The sequence below is a fragment of the Thunnus thynnus genome, chromosome 17 (assembly GCF_963924715.1).
Source record: "Thunnus thynnus chromosome 17, fThuThy2.1, whole genome shotgun sequence".
Lineage (NCBI taxonomy): Eukaryota > Metazoa > Chordata > Actinopteri > Scombriformes > Scombridae > Thunnus > Thunnus thynnus.
Window position 1 is genome coordinate 19,052,987 of NC_089533.1, and position 22,239 is coordinate 19,075,225.

The following is a 22,239-nucleotide window of genomic DNA, read 5'->3' on the forward strand; positions in this document are numbered from 1 at the left end:
CACTGACACTACAGAGGGAGCCAATGAATTTGTTACCAACCACGTCATAAAGAGGTCATATCACTACTCTGCTGACTTCAAAGACCTTTGTTACCATTCACAATCTGTCACCACTGCCACCAGTGGAAGGATATAAATCTGAATGTCTTTTCCTCTGTGGGTCATTACACACATCCTCTCTCTGTATCTTGGCAAGAAAACTAAGAAAGACAAACACTTAACAAAAACATTTTTATTTGCCCTTCCTCAAAGGCAAAGCAAGTGAATTTACAATATGCAATGTTCTTTGCAAAGCACTACAAAAAAATACCAAAAGTATGTAATTGCTCAGGGCTGTTTAAGGTTGTTCAGCACAGAAGACTCCAGCTGCATTAACGAGCCGGATAAATAAATACTCTCGTTGGGTTGTGTTTTCATTCCCCGTGGTCGGCAGTGTCGGTGACAGCACTGTTGTCAATCTCATCTAAGTGGTCATCTTGGACACTATGGCTGCCGTGGTTACCATGGTCACTGTGGTGATCTGTATCATGATTCAGCTGTGCGTATTCCACTGACCCCTGCTGAGAGGGGAAAAATGAAATATGAGACTTGTGTGAAGAAATAATAAGAGCTCTATCCTTTGAACTGGATCACTGAAACTGACGGTGGTTGCAAGATGACTACTCTTTGTGATTCATAACATGATGCCAACGCGTTCCTCTTGAACAAAGATTTGAGGATATGCAGATTAACAGGAACAGTGATATGAGAGTATGATATGATTAATTTACTGTATGACTTACAGACACAAAAACAAAATCCAAGGGAAAACATTGTAAGTTAAAACACTTATTTCCAACATAGTCCCAAGATGTTAAAAGACAAGAAACATAAAGAAGCACAAGACATTCAGCAAAAAACTAGCAATAAAATCCTGGAATCCAAAGACACACAAAAAAATAATAACGCCCACATCAAAAACATGGAAATACAACTAGAACAATTTGAGACCTAAATTAAAAATGTAATTTAAGATTTCATTATAATATATGTAAAGTCATAGGAGTGTTTGATAACACTTAATTCGATTTTGTTAAGCCTGTTACTTAATAGTTTCCTAGTATTTTCTAGAAAGTTGACTGAAAAAAACTATGTAATCTGGCGCAAATTATAGGGAAAATTAGATAGATTTGTTAATCTATATTTGTTAGAGTTATTTTAATTATTTTAGTTAGTTGTGTTAAGTTTAAAAAACAGTTGTTGATTTCCCAAAGGAATTTTCTTGAAATAACTGCACCATGTGAACCCGTGTAAAAATTTATTAATTATTCATTAACTATTGTAAACTTCATTTTTCATGTATGATGAACTGTATGTTTGTCTTCAGACAAATTGTACATTTTTGCATGTTCAGTTGACCTGTTGTGTACTGACTAATCGTCTATAGGTTAATTAACTGGAATTAATTATTTGGAAGTTTACTGATTAAACACTTAATGCCAAATGACATGTTTTTTTCTGGAAAACATCCCAGGAAATTATCATGAATTTATGGACCAGTAAAATGAGGCATTACTGAGTGCTTTTTATAACTCGGAATACAATTATTTCAGTTACCTGTCTACAAACAATAAAAAACAGCTCTACGTGTCCCCGAGCAAAGACACAACAGATTCCACACAGTGTGTATATGTGTGTGTGTGTGTGTGAACCTATTTGTAGTATGAGCATGTACTGTATGCATGATATGCGTAAATGTGTGTTGTGCGTGTTTCTACTTACACCATCAGCCTTCTCTGGAACACCTGCAAAAACAAAACCAGAGGACAAGCTCAGGAAACAAAAGGAGTCTGAGGATTAAAGGAGGGCTTGCATAGTCATTACCGCTCCCATGAACAGCTCCCTGCTCCCAGGAAATGGGGAACTCATCACGTTGCACACATTGACTTTACAGTTAATATGTACATGCTAATAGAGTCTTTTCTTACAGGCAAGTCAGCTCATAGAGCAAAAAAACAAACTTGATATTGTGTTCTCCTCCACCACTGCTATATCATTGTTGACACCGATACAGCTGACATTTAAACTGTTAGGAGTTATTAGGGGCAAATGACTGAACAATGGACAAGAGTTCCCCCCATGAGTATCACAATGGATTGTGTTGCTCACTTAGTCCTAACGGATGTACTTGCTGTTTGGCTATAATTGTTAGAACAGTTCCTTTTGACGAAAGCAGGAAATGGACACCTGGCGACTTGGCCTTCTGTTTTAATGGGACATTCTTTCACTAACAATGCAGATGTTTACAATTTGAGCTAATCCTGTTTCCTGGCGCTTTTTTTCAAACTTCAAAAATTGGCCTAATTTTTCTCACCCTGTAACGTAAGAGGGGTTTGAATGAAGAGGAGGATGTTATTCATACCTTGCTTGGAGTTGCGTACTTCGCTGTACACCGTGTCTGTTCCCTTCTTCACTGGCGCTGTCATGGAACAAACATGTTATTCTTTTAGACACTGCTTTGCTGAAGGTCAAAATTATTAGATTTATTTTGAAGATATAACTTTATACTTTATAAAAATATTAATGTTCAAAGGCAGTCTCACCTCTGTTAGGATCTACCTGTCTGGTCTGAACCTCAGTATATCGAGGTTCTGGTTTTTCTGGAGCGGTCACACTATGCTGGTCATCAGATTCTGGAGCACAATACAGTATAAAGTTAAACTTCACAATATTCCATATTTTTTCTCTAACAGTATAAAAGTTACATAAAGTAATATTTAAACGTGTATTTCCTTATTGTCAACAAATCCCATGAAAATACCAAAAACCAACAATAAATTGATACTACTTACAAGTATTGTCTGTGTAGTCAAACATAGTTAGTTTATAGATACAGGTTATTCCTTTGTAGACTCCATTTTTGTCCAAAAACAATTTTAAAAAAAACAAAACATCAATGAGGCACACTGACATGTTCCTTCATTACAACAAACATAGCCACTGTAGTTTGTTTTGAGTCAATCCGACATATATTGTCCCGCTGCCGTAAATACCTACTAAAGCGCCAACTGTGTATTAATCTGCCACTGAAAATAGTCCCTAACAAATGCACTTTTTACTTCCATTTGAGAAAAAAATGAAAGTTCATTAAAAAAAAATGAAAGTAAATATTTGTAAGCCATTTTGTAGGGAAAGTCAGAAAGTACTGAGAGACAGACTAAAACATCTTTGGTTTTGGTCTTTTTATTGGATTTATTTGACAATAAGAAAAATGTAGAATAACACTAGCCTCACCCTTTAATAACAGTATAACTACAATTAAAAACCTTACTCACCAGAGCCTGATATATGTTCACTCCAAACACTCTTTCCAATCATGCCAGGAGTGACTACACAGAGAGGACAGACAGAACCAGTCTCAGTTCAAATTATAGGACATTTTTCTTCTGTCAAGATATTCTACATAACTGTTTTAATGTGTAAAAATAAACAACAAAACAAAGATGGCATTTTAATAATAGTTTACTAGAACAATTTGCAGCACAGTTTTCATATCAGCATACTAGGCTTTACCATTGGCAACCTCATTAACCTCTGCCTGGGTGAGGCTCAGCCGCTCTGCCTTGGTGCTGGCGGACTTCCTATGATGAGGTGGACACAAAACACAATCAGCTCTGTAAAACAGGAAACTCTTTGGGTGTCACCATACTGCCTACTCTTGTAATTCACACTACTTCACCTTAGAAACACAGATTTTTCATAAGAACATGAGCAATGTTACTCACACCGACAGCTCGCCCATTCTTTTCCTCTTAAATCGAAGGTGATGTCTTTTAAAGAAGATAACAAGGATCAAAGCCAGTAAGAGCAGGATGCAGAAGACTGCAATGAGACCTTTCTTCCACCCAGCCATCTTCACTGCAGAATACATAAAATACATGGATTGATATGAATTATATTATAATTTAATGTTAAAACACAGCATGTTACGTTCAAAATGTTCTCAAAGAACCACAAACTTTTCTGCTTTATGTAGTTTATCTTGCACTTCTAGGTATACATAGTACATCATATTTAATACTTCTTAAATAAAAATGTCCTCAGGTTCTATAGTTATATAAATCAGATACAAGCATCTACAAATCAAGACAATGGTCATTTTTGGCATTTTTTGTCAGCGGATCGTTTTTAATTTTTGCAAGGGAGGAATGATACAAGAAGGAACAGCCACAGTGAGCTATACACCTCCAACTCAGCAAGTGACCAACTCCTATTACTGTGCCCTGCTGGAAAATTACTCATGCTATGTACATGAAATGAGATTGCAGTTGCTCATGGTATTAACGGTAAAGGGCTAATTATTAACTGACTTATTTATTAAAACAACATGAGTTTGTTTGGCTGTACTGTAAACAGACACGCGATTGGCCCTTCTGTTGTAAGTAGCTGTTTGCTGCAGTGTTACAATGCATTTGCTGTTACCACCTGTTGAAAGTTCCACTATATGTGGCTGAGACAAACTCTACTCAAGCCTACTTCAAACTATTTTATTTAATTTTAATTGGTGACAAATTAAACATAATTTAATGTCTTGCACCATTTCTGGGGTATTTACACAACCTGTGGAAAGTGTTCTGAACTAGATCTGAACCATCAAGAAACTTAGGCAACCGTCAAATAATCTGAGGCAAAGGAGAAGCTGTGGTCATGTAACATCAGAATGAAACTGACAGATGTCCTGCAGATAGACAATATGTCATAATACAAATAAGTCAAGCCAAGAGAGGCTCAAGGTTCGGTTCCTTTTTCTTTTTGCAGGACCTTCTTTTTCCTTAGGGCTTAAAAAACCCTAAGGAGAGAGATCTCTTTGAGACTAAATTTGTTAAGGATAATCTTGTAGTGTTTATTGAATAACAGGAAGGTAATGGTTTAGATTTAATGACTGAGGTCAACATGCTGCTATACATTTGATAGATGTATGATTTCAGAATACAATTAGGTTGAGAGATATGTTATTAGGGGTTTAATTGGCTACATTTTTAAGGCAAGGGCTCTGAAGCTGCTCTATAAAACCGGGCGAGTGCTCTCGACCATCGGAGTGGGCCTCCTCCAGAGATGTCCTGTTGGTAGGCCATCTTGGAGTACTTTCAAACCTCTAACACCTATTTGCACCAATACACTTTGTTGTGACCCAGGCTGTCAGGACATATTTGACTAAATAGGCCCATTGGTAGTGGTTCAACAACAACTGGTGATTATAGAAGCCAGGCTGAATTTGGTTCCCTAAGCAAGGCTTGGATGGTCATGCGTGTAGATTTTGGGAACTACGTTCGATACCTAGGTCAGAGGTAGAGGACAGCCATCTGTCGGTGCCTTATCCACACCGGCAGGGGGTATTGGTTATCTGTAGGCAGAAGCCATTTCACACCTGTAACTATAGATGTCACCAAATCAACCAGGACTAAAATCTTAAGGTTTATAACTTTAAAGACTTCAGAATGCTTCAAACAAAGCGCTTGTCACATTGTCTGAAACCGCTCCCTGAACACCTTTCTGATGTCGTCTTCACACACACACGCACATTACACATGCTATTAGTGAAGATAAAACGCACCTCCAATCACGACAGGGCGACTCCGTTTGGTTTCGTTGGCCTGGTTATTGCTCATACAGTAGTATGTCCCTTTGTGCTCTCCTTTGACATTGTGGATGCGGTAGGTTCCTTTCAGTTTCTCGGAGTTCTGGAAAGCAAGCGTGTGCTTTGTCTCAGTGTGGTGCCAGGTGAAAGTGATGGGAGGAGTGCCTCTCTGAACAGTGCAGACAAGAGTCATGTCCTGCCCTTCAGAGATATCTCCCATGTTGGGCTGCATGGTCAAAAATGGTTCTGACACAGGCTCTGCAAAGAATAAAATGTATGTTAAACCTGCAGTCCACAATGTTTACATCAGTTTAATTGAATGCGTTGTCATCGTTCCTGCATCCAACACACCTATGATTTTGGTTGAATTTTGCAGCTGTTGTCCCTGTCCTACCATGGGAGGCCTGTTGCCATTATTTTGTGCATGGCACATAAATTCGTCAATGTCGGAGCTCTTGTAGATGGCTGAGGTGTTGAAGATGGCTTGTTGCCCTGGCTTCCTCACCATCCTGACCTCACGCTCCCTGTTTGGGCCGTGCAGGGTGTACTTGATGGGAAGGGTGCCACTATCACTGCGACAGATCAGCTGAAAGCTTTTCCCCAACACCAGCGTTCCCCCCACCACACTCATCATGGGCTTTGAAACAGGAACTGAGAAAAAATATAATTAGCCACTTATTCAATGCAGCAGCAAAAAACAGAATACAGACATAAAAACATCATCTTTATTGTGGTAATATAATGATTTTTTTGCTTCTGTTCTTGTTGTTCTATGCACTTGATGACTTACTTTTGGCTTTAAGAACAACTGTTTGGCTTTCTTTTACAAAACTGTGTGAAACAGAAGCAGCCTGGGCTTTACAGGTGTAGTTGCCATTTTCTTTAGGCTGTGCCACAGCAGTGTATGTGTTTCCATTGATGAGTTTGGTATTATCTTTGTAGATGGATAACTGAATAGTTTCATTGCTGATCTTCTCAGGAACGTAAATGAAGACAGTGCAGGTCAGTATGAAATTGTCTCCCTCAAATAGGTCAATGGGCTTCACAGTCAGGTGTGGCTTTGAAAACAGCTCTGTTGGGGAGCAAAAACCAAGCATTATACAATCTTTATACAGTACATATTTATTTTGAAAACAAAAAATGGATTTAAACTTGAGATTGTATTCAATGTTATATTAGATAATTGATAATAAGGAGAATATTCGATACTTGCCTTTGACTGTGATGGTTTTACTGGTTTCTTTCTGCACATTGCCCCACTCTGCCTTGCACACAAGGTCTCCAGAGTCACCTTCTAGTACTTTGAATCGATGACTGAAGCTGACTTTCGCTTTCTGGAGGATCCTCCTGTCCCTAGTCAGGAATACCTCAGTGTTCATCGGTGGATTCACCACTTTACAGACCACCTCAATCACGTCACCCTCATAGACATTTAAGGAGGGCAGCACATTCATGATGGGGGAAATGTAGAGGACTGCAAGACACAACTCAGAATAGTCAATTACAAACTCCTGTTGAAGCAATGTGATCTTTTCTTGGTGACATAACTGCTGCTGATATAATCACCTTTGACTGTAACTTGAATCTCGTTGCTGCGGTTGGAGGATCCGGCATCAGGAACCAAAGCGATAACATAGTCACAGTACAGGTGGCTGTCTCCAACCTGGTGCAGGACCAGCTTGGCCTCTGATGAGTTCTGAGTGGACGCTGTCTGCTTTATCAGCCGATGCTTTCCGGTCCTAAATTTCTGGTGAAACCGGAAGGTGAGGTCTCCTTTCTCCTCTGGAGCACTGCAGGTGGCCATGAAGTCTTCATTCTCATAGAGTTCATTCTTACTCAGCAGAAGAGTGGGGGTCTGCAGGCCTGGGGAGAGACAAACCCAATATGACGGTGGAATTGTTGTTCATCCACATGTAACAGTACTCTGGGTGTGAGAAACATACCACTGTTGGGTGTGTTTTGCCAAAATGTAATCTAATCAGTAACTAAGACAGCCAGTGTTATTTGTAGCTGGGTAATTAATGTTTTAGTTCTCATGTTTTAAGACATTTCAAAAACCCAAGAGCCACTTTACATCCCTGACATTGATTTTCCAAAGTTTACTATAAGTCATAAGACTTATTCCTCATGCATTATGACATTTTAAAACAGGTTGTCTATGTTGAAAAAACTGTTAAAGTAAGTTTTTTTGGTCACTTGGTGGCAGTGGAAAGAAGTTGTGAACGCAACACTGACATTTAAAGTTTTAAGGTGATATGTTTAACATGTTAGCAAATAGTTGCTTATTTACAAGTCCAGCAGTTACTGAGAAACATTATAATTCATTTGGAGTTGTGGCTTTGTCCACTGGGTGAATGTAAGTCCAATATTCACTCTTCTTTAACTCTGTTTTTGGTCTCTAACACCTCCTGGGGGAAATATTTGGCTGTTTAGGTGCTTAATGCTCTGCTATGTTCATCAGCTAGCCATGAGCTGTGTCTGCTTAGCCGGTAGTGTACAGTGGTTTTATTTTTAGAGCTTTTTCTCTGAAAACAGCTGCCAACTGCAGCTGAAAACAATGCAAAATTGTAACACCCCTTAAATTGAAATGTCAGGAGCTATACATACAGAAAACTCACATATTCTTTTTACAGCATCATTGTTTGGTTTTTGTTTGTCCTCTGGGTTGCATTGAATGCAATGTATTTCAGCAGCTCCTTATCAAATGTCTGATGGTGGAGCTTCCTGGAGCACCGAAGACACATTTTCAAAATCATTCTAACTCATGACTGCATTACTAACAAAATAATAACACAGACAAAATGTTAACAGTGATGGATTTCTAACTCAAAAAAGTTTTTGTTGTCTGAAAATTCATCCTCACCCTGTGCTGGTATGATTTGAAACTAAGGACAGGAAATTAGACTAAAAACTACTAATATGGCCTTATTAGTTTACATAGACTTTCCCCAACAGTGCTACAATGCTATGGGAAGCATTTTAGATTCAAGTATTTTTCTTGTTATCCTACCCTGGACTTTCAAACACAATAACAACAACAACAAAAATAATAAATTAAAACCAAATAACCCCTATTATACAAATATAAAATATATATTGTACCAAGTTGTCCTCTTCAGCCCTACCTGTGACGGTGAGTCTTTGGCTGGAGCTTCTTCTGCTCTTGTCCTTGACTGTGACCTGACATTCATAATTTCCAGAGTCGGCTGCCCTGGCCGGGTTGAGCTCATATAGGACTGTATCTTTTGAGGTGGTATAGGAGTGGATCGGAATGTCGTCCCGTGTAAACTGGAAAGTGTTTGTCAGGTGAAGGGAGTTGTCGTGACTGACGATGACAAGGCAGCGAAGGGTCACTGGTGTTCCACTCTGAACTGTTCCGCTGGATATGATTGTCAGGTTGACGACATCTATAATATATGCTGTGGGTTCCACTGTCACACAAACATGCACACATAGTGGAGAGAAATAATGTAATTAGGACTGTATGTCTGGATTATATAAAACCAACATCTGGGACTGATACAATACAGAGTCAGAGTCTATTATTCTCTCCACAATAAAGGTGAAGTCTGGAGGAAGGCACTCCCTGGCAATCTACTGCACAGTAAGCAGGAGCTGCTAAAGGAAGGAAAAGCTTCAACAAACAGTGTCTGACCCTCTCCTTCCCCCTGGGAGAGCTGTGTTGATGTATCCCAGCTTCTGCTCTCCGTCAGTAACAACAACTCGGTGCAACCTGCCTCAACAGCTATGAAACAATCACTTTATCCTCAGAGTACTGTTTTTAGTATGGGCACTGGGCTGAGTAATGTAGAGAAAGCTGAGGCTGGGAATGACTTTGTTAACTCAGCCGCTATAGAAGAAATTAATTTAGGGCTGTAACTAACGATTATTTTCATTATTGATTAATCTGCTGATTATTTCTATTGATTAATTGGTGAAAAATTATATTATATTGTCCGACCAACAGTCCAAAAACCAAGAATATTCAGTTTACTATCATGTGCTACAAGAAGCATCAAATCCTCAACTTTGAGAGGCTGGACCCAGCAAATATTTGGGATTTTTGCTTGAAAAATTACAAAAACAATTATTTGATCATCAAAATAGATGCCAATTAATTTTCTGTTGATTGACTAATCAATTAATCAAATAACTGTTGCGGCTCTAAATTCTTTCTTGACCTTGGGAATAGTACTGACACAATGATCTTTTTAAAGAAATATCTGACTTTTTTGGATATATGTTAATTCACTTTCAGATTACTCTCACCAAGAGAACACCGATACCATGCTCATATTGAGGAGTGGTATCAATCTTCTCATCTAACTCTTGGCATGAAAGCGAATGTCAAACTATTATTGTCTAATTTTGACCATTATTATTGACTACTGACTGCCTCTATAACCAGCTAGCAAAGAGCTCCACATAAATCTCAAAGCAAAAAGATAACAACAATCAAATTAACATTTTGATTCACATTCCTGTTATTTGAAAGCTACTCAAAATTTGAGAAGTTCATTCATACTCAAACTGATGTGAAAGATTACCCAGCTTCACCCGTGACAACTAAATATAACTTCAATGAATCTCACTAAAGACTTGAAAATATCAAGGAGGCCAGGAGTGCATAAAACAATGCCCAGTTCCTGCAAAAAATAACTCTTTTTGGTGTATGAGCTAAAAATAGCCTCCTTGTCTAATACAGCAAGGACTAGGTTACCACAAACTGTTTCAATGCCGGAGAAACTACAACCCTGCGGACCAATTATTAGGTCAAATATACAGTATATAAGGCAGTTATACTTACGTGACTTTCCTCTTGCACATTGCCCTGTGTTTGAAGAAAAGTAGAGAAACAGGAAGAGAAAACAGGAGACAACAAGTGAGAATCAGGTATAACTGAAGGAACATCCTTTATCCTTGAAGCAGTGCAACAGTGGGTCCTTACAGATGTGTAGGAGGCTGATGAGAAGCAGCAGCAGAAGCAGTGGGTTAGGGGGTCTGTAGTCCATCCTGAATGATGGTAGTTCACCGCTGTAAGATTAAGATACAGCTACAGAGGGCTGACGAGAAAGAGGCCAGAAGGGCAGGGGAGGGCCTTTTTTTGTTTGTGTGTTTTAGTCAATAGTGGTGGTAAGGGGGTGTTGCTCTTCTTATCATACACACTCCTTGTGCTGCTAAACGGACCAGGAAATGGCTGTTCCTTCCTCAGGAATATAGCATTTACTTGTTTTTAACAGTGTGTGAGAGGAGAGAGATTTCAACAATAAAGCAGGGGACCCATGAAGAAACTTTGAATGGATCCAGTTCAGGAGTTTCGTACATAATTTATACCAAAACAACTTAATATGAATGACAGCCATTCGCATATTATATGACTACATATGGTGTTATTAGAAACTAGAGGATTAGACAAATCAAAACAACAAACACATGAGAAATTATGCAAGAACTGAGAGGCTGTGCTCCACTTTGCTCGGCCCACCAGCTCACCTCGTAAATTGTTAATGCCATCTGCTGTTCTCTACTGAACTGCAGGGATTCCTACTGGGTCATCCAATCTCTAATGGAATCTATTAAGCATAATAAAAACATACAGTGTTTTGACATCTACTACCTTATACCCCATACTGAATCCTCTCTCCAGTGCGCTTGTCTAAAACTGTGGGATAAAACTATGATGGAGCTACTGAATCATTGATAGGATACAAACTAAGATCTTAGCAACTGCCAAGCTTTAACTGCAGAGTAGTGATGATTTATATATGATGGACATGTACAAAAAAATCATCAAGTGTCTGGGTGATTTAGGGAGACATACGCAGCATGAGGGAATGTTATATTAAATGATGATGTCTACATTTTGGGTTATCAATCATTCAGTTTATCTACTAACCAGACAATGAGAAAATTAGACTTGAGGAGGCAACAAACAAATATTGTCTCATGGATGTGTTTCACCATCAAATAAGATGTCTTGGGCTGCGGGACTCCACTTGGGGGCCATCCCTCCACTCCAACACTGTATACTTCCCACAGCATCACTGGTAATATGTTGAATGCTAATATCACAGATTGCAATTGTAATTTCATGCACATGCCTGTAAATATTTTAATAACAAGAAGTTGGTCGGATTTTTAAATTTGTTGCCACATCTTGTGCGGCATCTTGCAATACATATCTATGTCCACTGAGAGGTGCTGAAGATTAACAGAAAAAAAGGTGCTTGAAAACCCCACACCTTCTGCTCTGCAGCTTTATCTGCATAATACTCCCAGTCATTTTTATTTGTGCCATATTTTTAAAAAACCCAACTAAAATCCCTAATGTTTTCAAGCTTTACAGTGGTTCAGTTTATCTTCCACAGAGCTGATACAGATGTGCTGCAGAGGTGACCTTGCTGTGAGACTATGTCATTTCAGCACAAAATGTCCTATCTGACTTATGCTGTTAACACTGTAAACCATGAATGGTACCACTCTGCATCAGTTAAGAGTCTGCTTAGGCTGTTTCCTATCTGGTTAGTGATTTCATCTCCAGAGCCACTGTTGAAACAAGGACTGTAAAATGTCTGAATGATTGCTAATAAACACCACCCATCTCCAAATGCTTCTGTTGGTTATAGCAGCACAAAAAAGTGCCACAGATTTGGGAACACTGCTGTTGATCAAAACAGAATTACCTAGCCTTGCTGGCAAGATACTGAAGGTAAGGACGGGGGCATTTGGAAATAGGTTTTCTAATAAGGATTTGAAAACCAAGAGCACAAACAGGGTGATGCTCTTAAATTTGGAGCATCATACTGTTACTGCATGCAGAGCTCTTGATGAACGCTCCAAATGAAAAGGCAGTTTGTCCACCACCCCAACCATTCAGGGCTAAGTGTGACTTTTGCAATATTATAGGTAGTTTTGATTTTACCCAACACGGCACTGTCCAACAGAATTGCTTTATTTTCTATTAGCCTACTGCTTTAGCTCTATGCTGCAGGGTAGATGTTCATTTAGAGTAAGCTAACATGCTGTTTTGCTCATCAGCTTGTTATCTTTACCCAACAGGGTAAAATTATCTCCATTCAGACAGTTAGGCATCCTTGAGCGCTCTCCGTGCAGATCATCAGAGATTGCTCTAATGTGCTTGTATACTTACAGTTTATACATTTATATTACTTTGCTACACTTTGACCACAACTGCCATTTTATCTTAATTGTAAACAGAAATGTAGACTCCAGCATGTCAGTGGTCCAACAGTCAGTGTCAGATATGGCTGTGATAATTTTCTACAAATAACCCATTGCAGGAAATAACCTAACCATGGAAGCATGTTGTACAGTAATCAAGCTCACTGCTGTGGACGGCTCTGCCATAATCTGCTCAACCCCTCATTTCCACTGAATTAGCATTGGTAAAGGGTTAGAGTTTAATTGTGCAGTGAGTTACTCATAATTTTATAGAAATTTTACAAAAATACTCAAATCCTGCTGGTCCGTGAGGTTTGAATGTTTATGAGGCTGGTTGGGCTGTGTACAGGCGAGCTGGATATTGGTAATGACTTGATAACTTGACATTTTGACCTGCAATTATTTAGTCTACTTGATATTTCAGCTTTGTTTCTCCTCCTTTCAAATAAATGCCACTTGCCTGTAAAATGGACTAATCCTGCTGGATGTGCATGGCGTAGGTAGCCCTTGAATGCGTTTACTATGTTTTCATGATTGTAAGGAGTGTGTTACACTGAAAGGAGTGATTGATGGTGGCCACAGTAGTACCGTTGACACCGTCAATTCTCCAGTGGGTCCAGGGTCGGCAGTGTGATTGATGTCTTTGCCCTGGGCTCTATACTGACAGCGCTTCTCTCAGTCTGCCAAACAGGAAGTGGCTCTGCTGCACACTGTAATATGCATCCCAGCCTGTTAGGATTCAACCACTGCAACGTCATGTATGTGGTTTTGTTTTTGAGAGATATCATGAGGGTAGATCCCACAAACATCTCCATCACACAGGCAGCACACAAGCCCTAACTTAGGACTACCCTCAACCAATTTACTGTATTTATGAGGTGTACCCTTCAAACTGAGCTGCGCTGATGTTGCTCTGAATTACACAAGGACGTCCCCCCGTAAAACATGTTAGACTGAGGAGGGAGAGAAAATGGAGAGATGAGTAAAAAACTAATTTAGACTGCTACTTTATTTAGGCCTAAGGGAAATGTTGCTGGATAATAAAACACTCCATTGAAAGACATGAAGATAGGAAATGTGTGTCTGCTCTGAGGCAAAACTCTTCAGGGCCTAATTACAAGTAATCAATTCAACCTTGGTAAGAAATCTAGCCTGTACATTCAGGCAATCATGGTTTTAGGGGACACATATTGGAGCAAATGGTTTAATACAACAAATGGAAAGCAAGGAATTTATGTGGGACAATGGCATTATAGTGTATAAAAAGACATTCATCTGTAGAGTGTTTGATGTCTCACTGACTCTGCCACCCACAGTCAAATGTTGACTTTCCATAAATGCCACTTTCCATCTCCTCCTCCCTGGCATGGTGTGTTTTGACAGAGTGCAGCCAGCTGCATCCCCAGAGAGCTCCAGCACCTCATACCAGACTGGGTGACCCAAGAATGGGGACAACATGGAGATGTTTCTGCCTCTGGTGCAACAGCCTGCAGGAGGCAGGGAGCATGTTGCTACAAGGCAAAGCATTGAGGCTACCCGCCCCAAACAACCTCACCTCCATCTTTCTTTTACCAACTGTCTGTTTGTTCCTGTATCAGGACTGTTCTATTTCACTAATTTATTTAAAAACACTCTTTTAAAAAAATAATAAAAAATTGCTAAATAGGTCTTATGTCTGACTTTCTCTCACTTTGTCTCTTTCTTTCCTCCTTGCTCCACCTGCCTTATGTCTGGTGAATCAAAAATAAATGATCAGAGAGGCTTGGCTGTGACAGCGCTCTCTCTGCACCGACTCTCCCGGGCGTTACTGGGGAGAATCAAGACAATGCTCCAGGTCCTGGTACATCAGCAGGTTTACAGTAGCACAATGAAACAAAGGGGACACAGAGAAGTCATGCTCATTGTTCCGTGCTGCAGAACATTAACAGTGAGCTTTCACGGATGTGTGCATCACAGCACAGCCTTCAAACCTCCACTTGTCGCTCCTCAACGTGGCACATATATCCATGGTGTGCAGTATGTGGACAGCTCCATCTGAAACTCTACAGGGGGCTATTGCTCTGAGATGCCTGCTGGTTAGTTGCAGATTGTGGAGAGATAAAAAGATGCAGAGAGAGAGGATCACATCTGTTTGACTATTATTATCTATTATGCAGGAATCAAAGAATGTAAAAACAAATTGCCACCTGTTTATTTTTTTGTTTTTTTTTTTCATCTGAGGTGTGATAGGGCCTTCGAGATTGATATGTCCAAAACTGTGTTTACATTATAAAGCATTAAGGCCCCATTTGCATCTGGTATTAACATGTGATCCATGGTGTGTCCCAGGTCAAAGGAATCAATGACACAGATAGACATCATTCACTTTGAAAGGGGACATATCATGCACATTTCCAGGTGTATATTTTTATTCTGGGCTCTACTGGTATATCTTTGCATGATTTGCAGTAAAAAAAGAAAACAAAACCTGATTTAACTTATACTAGCCCTTTATGCAGTCCCTTAGTTCAGCCTCTGTCTGAAACAGGCTGTTTTAGCTCCTTTCTCCTTAAGGCGTCCCTCTTGATGAGCCCACTCTGTCCTGATTGGTTAATTCCCAGAAGCTGCCCCTCGGCAGAGCTCCAGAAACTATGTAAACAAACAATGGTAGTAAGATTTCAATTTTTGTCTCATTCTTTACTACAAAATGGCAACTTCTCAAGTACATCCGTACATGTTTGAGTCTGAATCTGAGCCTGAAGATAAAAACGTGTGAGTGGACAACATGAAAAACTTCAGCAACAAAGATCAAAGAACGGATGGCTGTTTATGGACAAGAGCTGACATCATCTCGTCTGGAAAGGAAAAGAACATTGCAAAGGAAGTGTTTGGTACTGGCTGAAACTTGACTATGTTTAACATGGACATCCAACATCATAACAGTATATAAATTAAACTTTAAGTGACTTTTTGGGTTCTCAGATTGGAAGCAGTACGGTGTTGAGAAAAGTGTCTAAATGAGATGTTAGAACACTGCACAACGGTTTATAATACTACCAGAAGGAACCTGACAACTCTGTTTATAGTTGCCCTATGAAGTCATAATTTTGTCTTCCGTTTGGTTGATTGTGAGGTAAACTGTAGAACAATGCAATGCATTGTCGAATAACTCCCATTGTGTTGCAATAAGTTTGTTTTTTCCTCTGCTGATGAAGGTAGGGCTACAGTATGGGTTTCATGCAATCAAGCCAATATCCACTCACAACCACTGGCCTTTCTGTACCACAGTTGGAACCAAAAATTAGAGAGTCTAGTTTGACACAGATTTGGAAAGCAATGCAGACCAGGAGCCTCAGGTAACAGCTGTGTGAGTGTGGATGGAGTGAGGAGAAAAGCTCTAAATAGCCTCCTCAGAACAGAGGCTCTCCAGGGAGGTGAGGCTTTCTTTGGGTTCTCATGCCGTACATTATGAGATGGATGCTGGTTCATCTTAATAGACCTGCATGATGGATCGTCTCCTCCTTCCCTCATCGCTGTGCAGAATCTTCTTGACTTTAGTGTGTCAGCACTTTACTCTGATCAGTACTCCAACTTAAGAGGCTGATAAAAGAAGATGTTTTTGCATCCAGTGTTTAAATGTCTATTTGGATTGTAGCTGTTCCTGGTAAAAACTGAATTAAAACACACACAGACACACACAGTTTGGCCTGTCACTGTAGTGTAAGCCAGTGAAGTTATCAACCCCCACAAGAGCAGAGGGCTACCTCGGTTAATTATGATAGTTCTGATTAAAGTGTGCATTTAACCTCAGTGCTTAGCTTTGTTAAAACTCTGTGGTTGGAAGGGCATCTGGGAGGACCCACTCACAATCAATATGAGCATTATGTTCATTCATCGGATAAAAACAAAAGAACAGCTCCTCTGTGCAATCACATTGCTCCTCCAGTTTTGTTCAGGACTTGTTAAGTTATAGAAACTGTAAATGTGTGTGTGTGTGTGTGTGTGTGTGTGTGTGTGTGTGTGTGTGTGTGTGTGTGTGTGTGTGTGTGTGTGTGTGTGTGTGTATGAGTGAGGGGAAAAATGAGCCTGTCTCAGCATGACAGAGGACTTTCTAAACTGTTACTGTCTGCCTGCCACTACTGGCAACAGGATAACTGAAATGTTTCAATCTGCAAATGCAAATTTTATAAAGTTCTGAGCTTTTTTGCACTGTTGAAACATGAAACTGCTTTGCAAATACAGATAGGAATACAGCTGGGGGTGCAAGGCTTGACATTTTTACTTATTTTCTCAGTAAATGTCAATAACAGCCCATTTTAAAAAGGTAAATATCAGCACACAGGAGAGTAGCAGTTGGAGAGATGTGTTTTTACGGTGAAAGGGAAGAGGGGAGTAAGTCATTTATTACAGTAAGTTAGCAAGAAACATTACATAACTCCCAGCCTTTGTTGGTGTTGGCCTTTGTAGCAGAACAATGTGTCTCATTTGGGAGGAACACTAATTAGCTGGAAAAAACTGACAAAATTAAGTTAAAATGGATGTTCAAGACTTACAGTTAACCTATGCCGCCTCTTGATGAGCAAAATGCTGAAAAAATTACAACATGCTTTTTAAGTGTCTGTAGTTTTTCAGTGGAGCAGAAATTGTCGCAGTCTTAGTGCCACTCTTTTCTTTAGAAAGCCGGTCAAACAAAAAGTCATATTTTCTGCTGTTGTATATGTGGAAACTAATGACATTTTGTATGGTGTGCGGTTCTGAACTACTGAAAAAGGATTTAAAACTGCTGATGGACATAAAGTCTTCTTTTATGTATCAAACATTCATGAACTGTAGGACTGAAAAATGTTTGAAAAATGTGTAGCTTGCTCAGGTGGTAGCTGGGCTGATAGAGGAATGGATTGTAACGGTGACCCAGTTAATTAAAAAAACAAATTAAAACAGAAAACTTTGATATTTTCCAAATTAAATGACAAAATATGTTGTTTCTAATGGCCTGCCAGACTGACACATATAAAAATTTTCTGATCTGACCCCGCTATCAGCAGGACACTATGGTTAAAGGTACCCCATAGAGTTTTTGACCACAAATAACACTTTTCAGCAATATTTTCACGAGTGGGTCCTCATTTTGTTTGTGTCACACATGCACAAACTCACAGGTGACAAAGATTCATAAAAAAATAAATAAATAAAATTGGCTTTACAAATGTTTCATGACTTTCATGTTTAATTTTCTATACCTCAAAGATACACACAATGCATTTTGGTGAGTAACACTGAATGGTAACATGACTTATGTTTGATTTTGCAAGAAAACTCCACAGGGCATCTTTAAGGTTTCTTTGGGTTTAAGCACAAAAACAATGTTGACTGTCGCCAGGAAACAGGAAGCAAACAGCAGCTCTCCATAATTCTGATATTTTGTTGACTCATACATCCACCTCACCCCCCTCCTTCTTTTGACTTTGTGGCTCTACAACAACGCCACACTATTTCCTCCTCTGCTCCTCTGACAGACAAGAGTCATAATGATTGACGCACCTTCCTCCTACGCCTCCATTGGTCAGAACTGCTCTGTCCTCGCTCACTCTAATGAATGATTGGCTCCCAGTCACGCAATGCTTAAAGTTACTTCCATTAAACTAGCCTCAAGAAACCATCTAAGTTAATTTTGTTCACTTTTCTAAATCTTCTCAAAAATTTGTGACTGTAAACTTGTATCAAACTTATACTCAACTGCGCTACGCTTTGTTTAAAGGAATTACAGCATCAGGTTCCCCAGTAATTAAGCCAGGACAGAGAAGTTATTCATATTTCCACTACAGTCTTACAGGAGAGACCCAGCATGAGTAAAACCGGATTTGATTTAAGAATCATCTATCTCTCAGGATACCTACAGTATGTTAAGAATATTTGTTCAATTTCACAATGTTTACTTTTTATTTCATCGCCAAAAGTGCACACTGTATTTGCTCAACTCAAACTTCAAGCTCAGGATGATATGCAAAGACCGCCCACCCCACACACACAACATATGTCTTAATTCAGTTATTGATGACTTTAAATAAAATCTTTGCTCTATTTTAAAATCCAATTAATGTGACTGCACAGCCCAAGGCCTTTATCAATACTGAGAGGACTCACTGGGAGGAAGGAATAAATGAAAGGGAGAGAAAAGAAAGAATAGGTGGTGGAGAGAGAACACATGAACTGCAGCACTTGACTGTCTGTTCAGCCTGAGGAGACTGATTACAGTGCTAAGTGGAGGTGAATGTCTCTCAGCCCCAACATGGAAATGAGACACAACAGAGGATGCAGACGGATTGGACAGATGGAGAAAAAAGGGATAGTGGAGGAGGACGAAGAGCAGGTAAAAAACAGCTTAACAGGGACATTTCTTTCCTTGACCTTGACCTTTTTTTTCTTTCTCTTAAATAATTAGTGAGCAGATAATAGGACAGACCTGACTACTGACACTACCGAGTAGTCTGAACATGTTGTTACGCATTAAAACATCAGACAATAGGAATTCTCCAGGCCTTGGCAGTGTTGGTATTCAGGCATAAAACATGTTATATAAACTATTGGTTTTGAAACTTTATTCCAGCCATTCAAATTTGACTTAATTGGGTGTTGCATTCCTTCTTTTCATTTCCTGTCTGCCAGGAACATTTACAGTAAAAAAAAAAAAAAAAAAGAAAAGAAAAATACAGACAAAGAGGTATGTGAAAAGGTGACCTTGGTGCTGCTTTCTAGCACATCCAAGCACAGAAACTATTCTGTGAATGACAGTGATTTTGTTTAAGAATAATTAGAGACATTTTTGACCGGAATATAATGAAATGGTAACCATAGTAACGGCTCTGCTGATAATGAGTAGCTGTCAGAGGGCCTGTCTACCTTTGTCTGCAAACGTCAAGAGGATGAAAAGATGGGGATGAATTCCTTTGATTTCAGCAGTTTAATAGGACCAACCACAGGAAAAGGATGAACTGATGTTAGATGAGGTAAAAAAGAAAGGCGACGAGGGGGGCTGGGCCCCTGGTGCATGAGAGAGCATTAGGGGGCATCACATGCTGTGTTACCTATTTGGTATCCAGCCACCTCTCCATCACACACACAGCCACAGAGGTAGTTTGTTTTCAGTCTGAGTGATGTCTTTCAGTTTGAAGTTTGCTGCCGGTCTAGTGTTCTGACCATTAAAGGATGGGTTCACAATTTTTCAAGTTTGTCTTAAACAGTATTCAAGTGCCCAAATGAACATTGAAACAGATTTTGCTAATTCCTCCTGCTCATACTGATGATTAGAAGCTCCCCTCCAAATGCGCTTACAATGTAAGTGATGGAGGACAAAATTCATAGTCCTTGTTTTGAGCAAAAATGTATTTAAAAATTTATTTGAAGATAGTATGAGGCTTTAGCTGTCTGAGTTAGTCAAATAAAGTGGATATCTTCCACAGTAACAGCCTTTTTAGTAAAAAAAATTCCCTATTTGTGTCTTGAGGGGCAGTTTTCTCCTGTTCAGCTGCAGTGGAAGGATTGTAGTAGAAAGTGGGAATTTGGCACTAAAAAGACAGTAACGTTGAAAGATATCTACTTGATTTGAATAATTTGGACAGCTGAAGCTTCATATTAGCTCCAAATAAACCTTTGAACATATTTTTGTACTGAAGGAGGACTGTGGCTTTGTCCCATCACTTACATTGAATTACATTAGGAAGGATCTCTTAATGGCCAGTATGAACAGGAGGAACGCAACAAAAATGTGTCAATGTTAATTTGGACACCTCACTATTGTTTTAAGATAGACTTGAAAATTGTGAACCTATCCTTTAATGTTAGGATATGTGAACATCTGATAAAATAGATAGTATTTTGTATTTTGCATTTTGCATTTATCTTGCATGGCTCCTCTTAGGTGACCTTATGCTCACACTATGGGCATAACCTCTATCAAGGTAGTCAGCACAATTTACAGAAAAAACAGCATACCATGACCTCTGTGCACAAGTGTACAAGCATCCAGGGTGCATATGGAAGTGGAGTCATTTAAAGAAGAAACTTTTATCATGCTTGTATCAGCCATAACCAACATTTGTTGTTATGCCAATAAAGTTAACTCAACCACACTCAACTTAATCACATTGATCTTAAAAAGCAGTCTCTTTGCATCAAGATGCAGTGACTGTTGGGTAAAATGGGGAGTTTGGAGCAGCCTCACCAGAAATAAATGTTCTTGCAAAGCTTATTGTCTCTTGTCTCTTTTTAAGTTGAAATCAACTGGACATAATTGGAAATACTTGCCTTAGGTACTATCTGTACCTGTACCTAGAACAAGATCCAGATCTGGGGAAGGTACTTTTGGCTACTTGTTTGTTCTCTGGAACAAACTGAACTGAAGATGACCTGAAATCACAACTGGGTGCACATTCAAAAGTGAACTGAAAAGTTTTCTGGTTTCTCAGGCCTGTGATTAGTTATTATGTGTGTGTGTTTTTTTGTCTGTGAGATGGGTTAGTGGTTTGTTAGTGTCTTTTGGAGGGTGGCTGGTTGCCAGTGTTGTATGTTCTTATATTTTATTTACTATAATCTTGTGTCACTTGTTGCTGTATACACTTTAAAGGACCATTTTGCATAACCACACTTGTTTTTCTCTGTGTCTCTAGGGCGCAGCTGCAAAATCTGCTGTTCTTCCAGTATCAGTGCTGTCATTTGACACGTAAAGTGATGTAGTTGGGGGCAAGGAAGAACTACAGGCTATGTCAGTAGTGGTGCCTTCAAGGACAGTCAAATGTGGGTCTCCTGAAACACAGACCTATCATGCTACGCTAGTGATAGGGAAAAGCAGACACTAAAATATCTAACCAATAAATACTTTAAAATATCAGTATATTTGAAAGAAAACTAGTTTCATGATATGAAACCGAAAATTGTGCTGTGGAATATAACTCAACACAGTGTGGAGCAAGAAGCGACCACCGGGCTGGAGCTTCGTTACAGCAGCAGCTGAGAGAGAGGCGCCTGCAGCTGGACAGGTGGCTGCATCGACTGGTGCCTGGTGCAGAGAGAATAGAGACAGAACAGAAAACTCTGCTCTGCAACAAACTTTGCAATCTTTGGAGACGACAGACTCAGAGGCTTTTGACTATCCACCGGCAGCTCTGGCAGCATTCAGGCTTGTGTAACGTTAAAGCTCTTGGTAAGTTTGCATTGATCCAGTGCGCCGTTTGTTTTATAATCCTTGCACACTGGTAGGATATATCCAGACTTGATGAGGAAAAATGTTTTGTAAATTAAAATTAGCCTCTGTTAAGATATATAACTGCTCACTAACTTAGTCTTTGCTAAATGGCTGCTCTGCTGGCTGTAAACACACCATCGGAAGAGTCAGTTAGCTGATTGGATGGGAAGCGTGCAATGCATTCTGGTTGTTGTAGGATTCCCCCTTAAGAGCGGTTTGG

The 22,239-nt window shown here is 39.5% G+C and overlaps 1 protein-coding gene across 2 annotated transcripts; it reads right to left on the bottom strand.

Annotated features, from left to right (window-relative positions):
- Positions 1–217: 217 nt before the first annotated feature.
- Positions 218–10,722, bottom strand: pecam1a (platelet and endothelial cell adhesion molecule 1a). Of its 2 annotated transcripts, none has more exons than XM_067616454.1 (15): positions 10,566–10,722; positions 10,425–10,448; positions 8,743–9,048; positions 7,184–7,480; positions 6,831–7,091; positions 6,408–6,689; positions 5,969–6,268; positions 5,594–5,875; positions 3,765–3,897; positions 3,553–3,620; positions 3,315–3,368; positions 2,583–2,672; positions 2,402–2,458; positions 1,762–1,784; positions 218–557 (listed from the first exon to the last, which is right to left on the bottom strand). In XM_067616454.1, the coding sequence occupies exons 1-15, from the start codon at positions 10,627–10,629 to the stop codon at positions 414–416; spliced, it is 2,385 nt and encodes a 794-aa protein (XP_067472555.1). In that variant the 5' UTR covers positions 10,630–10,722; the 3' UTR covers positions 218–413. The 2 variants fall into 2 exon arrangements, with proteins under 2 accessions (XP_067472555.1, XP_067472554.1); XM_067616453.1 differs by having other exon boundaries at positions 218–560.
- Positions 10,723–22,239: the final 11,517 nt, after the last annotated feature.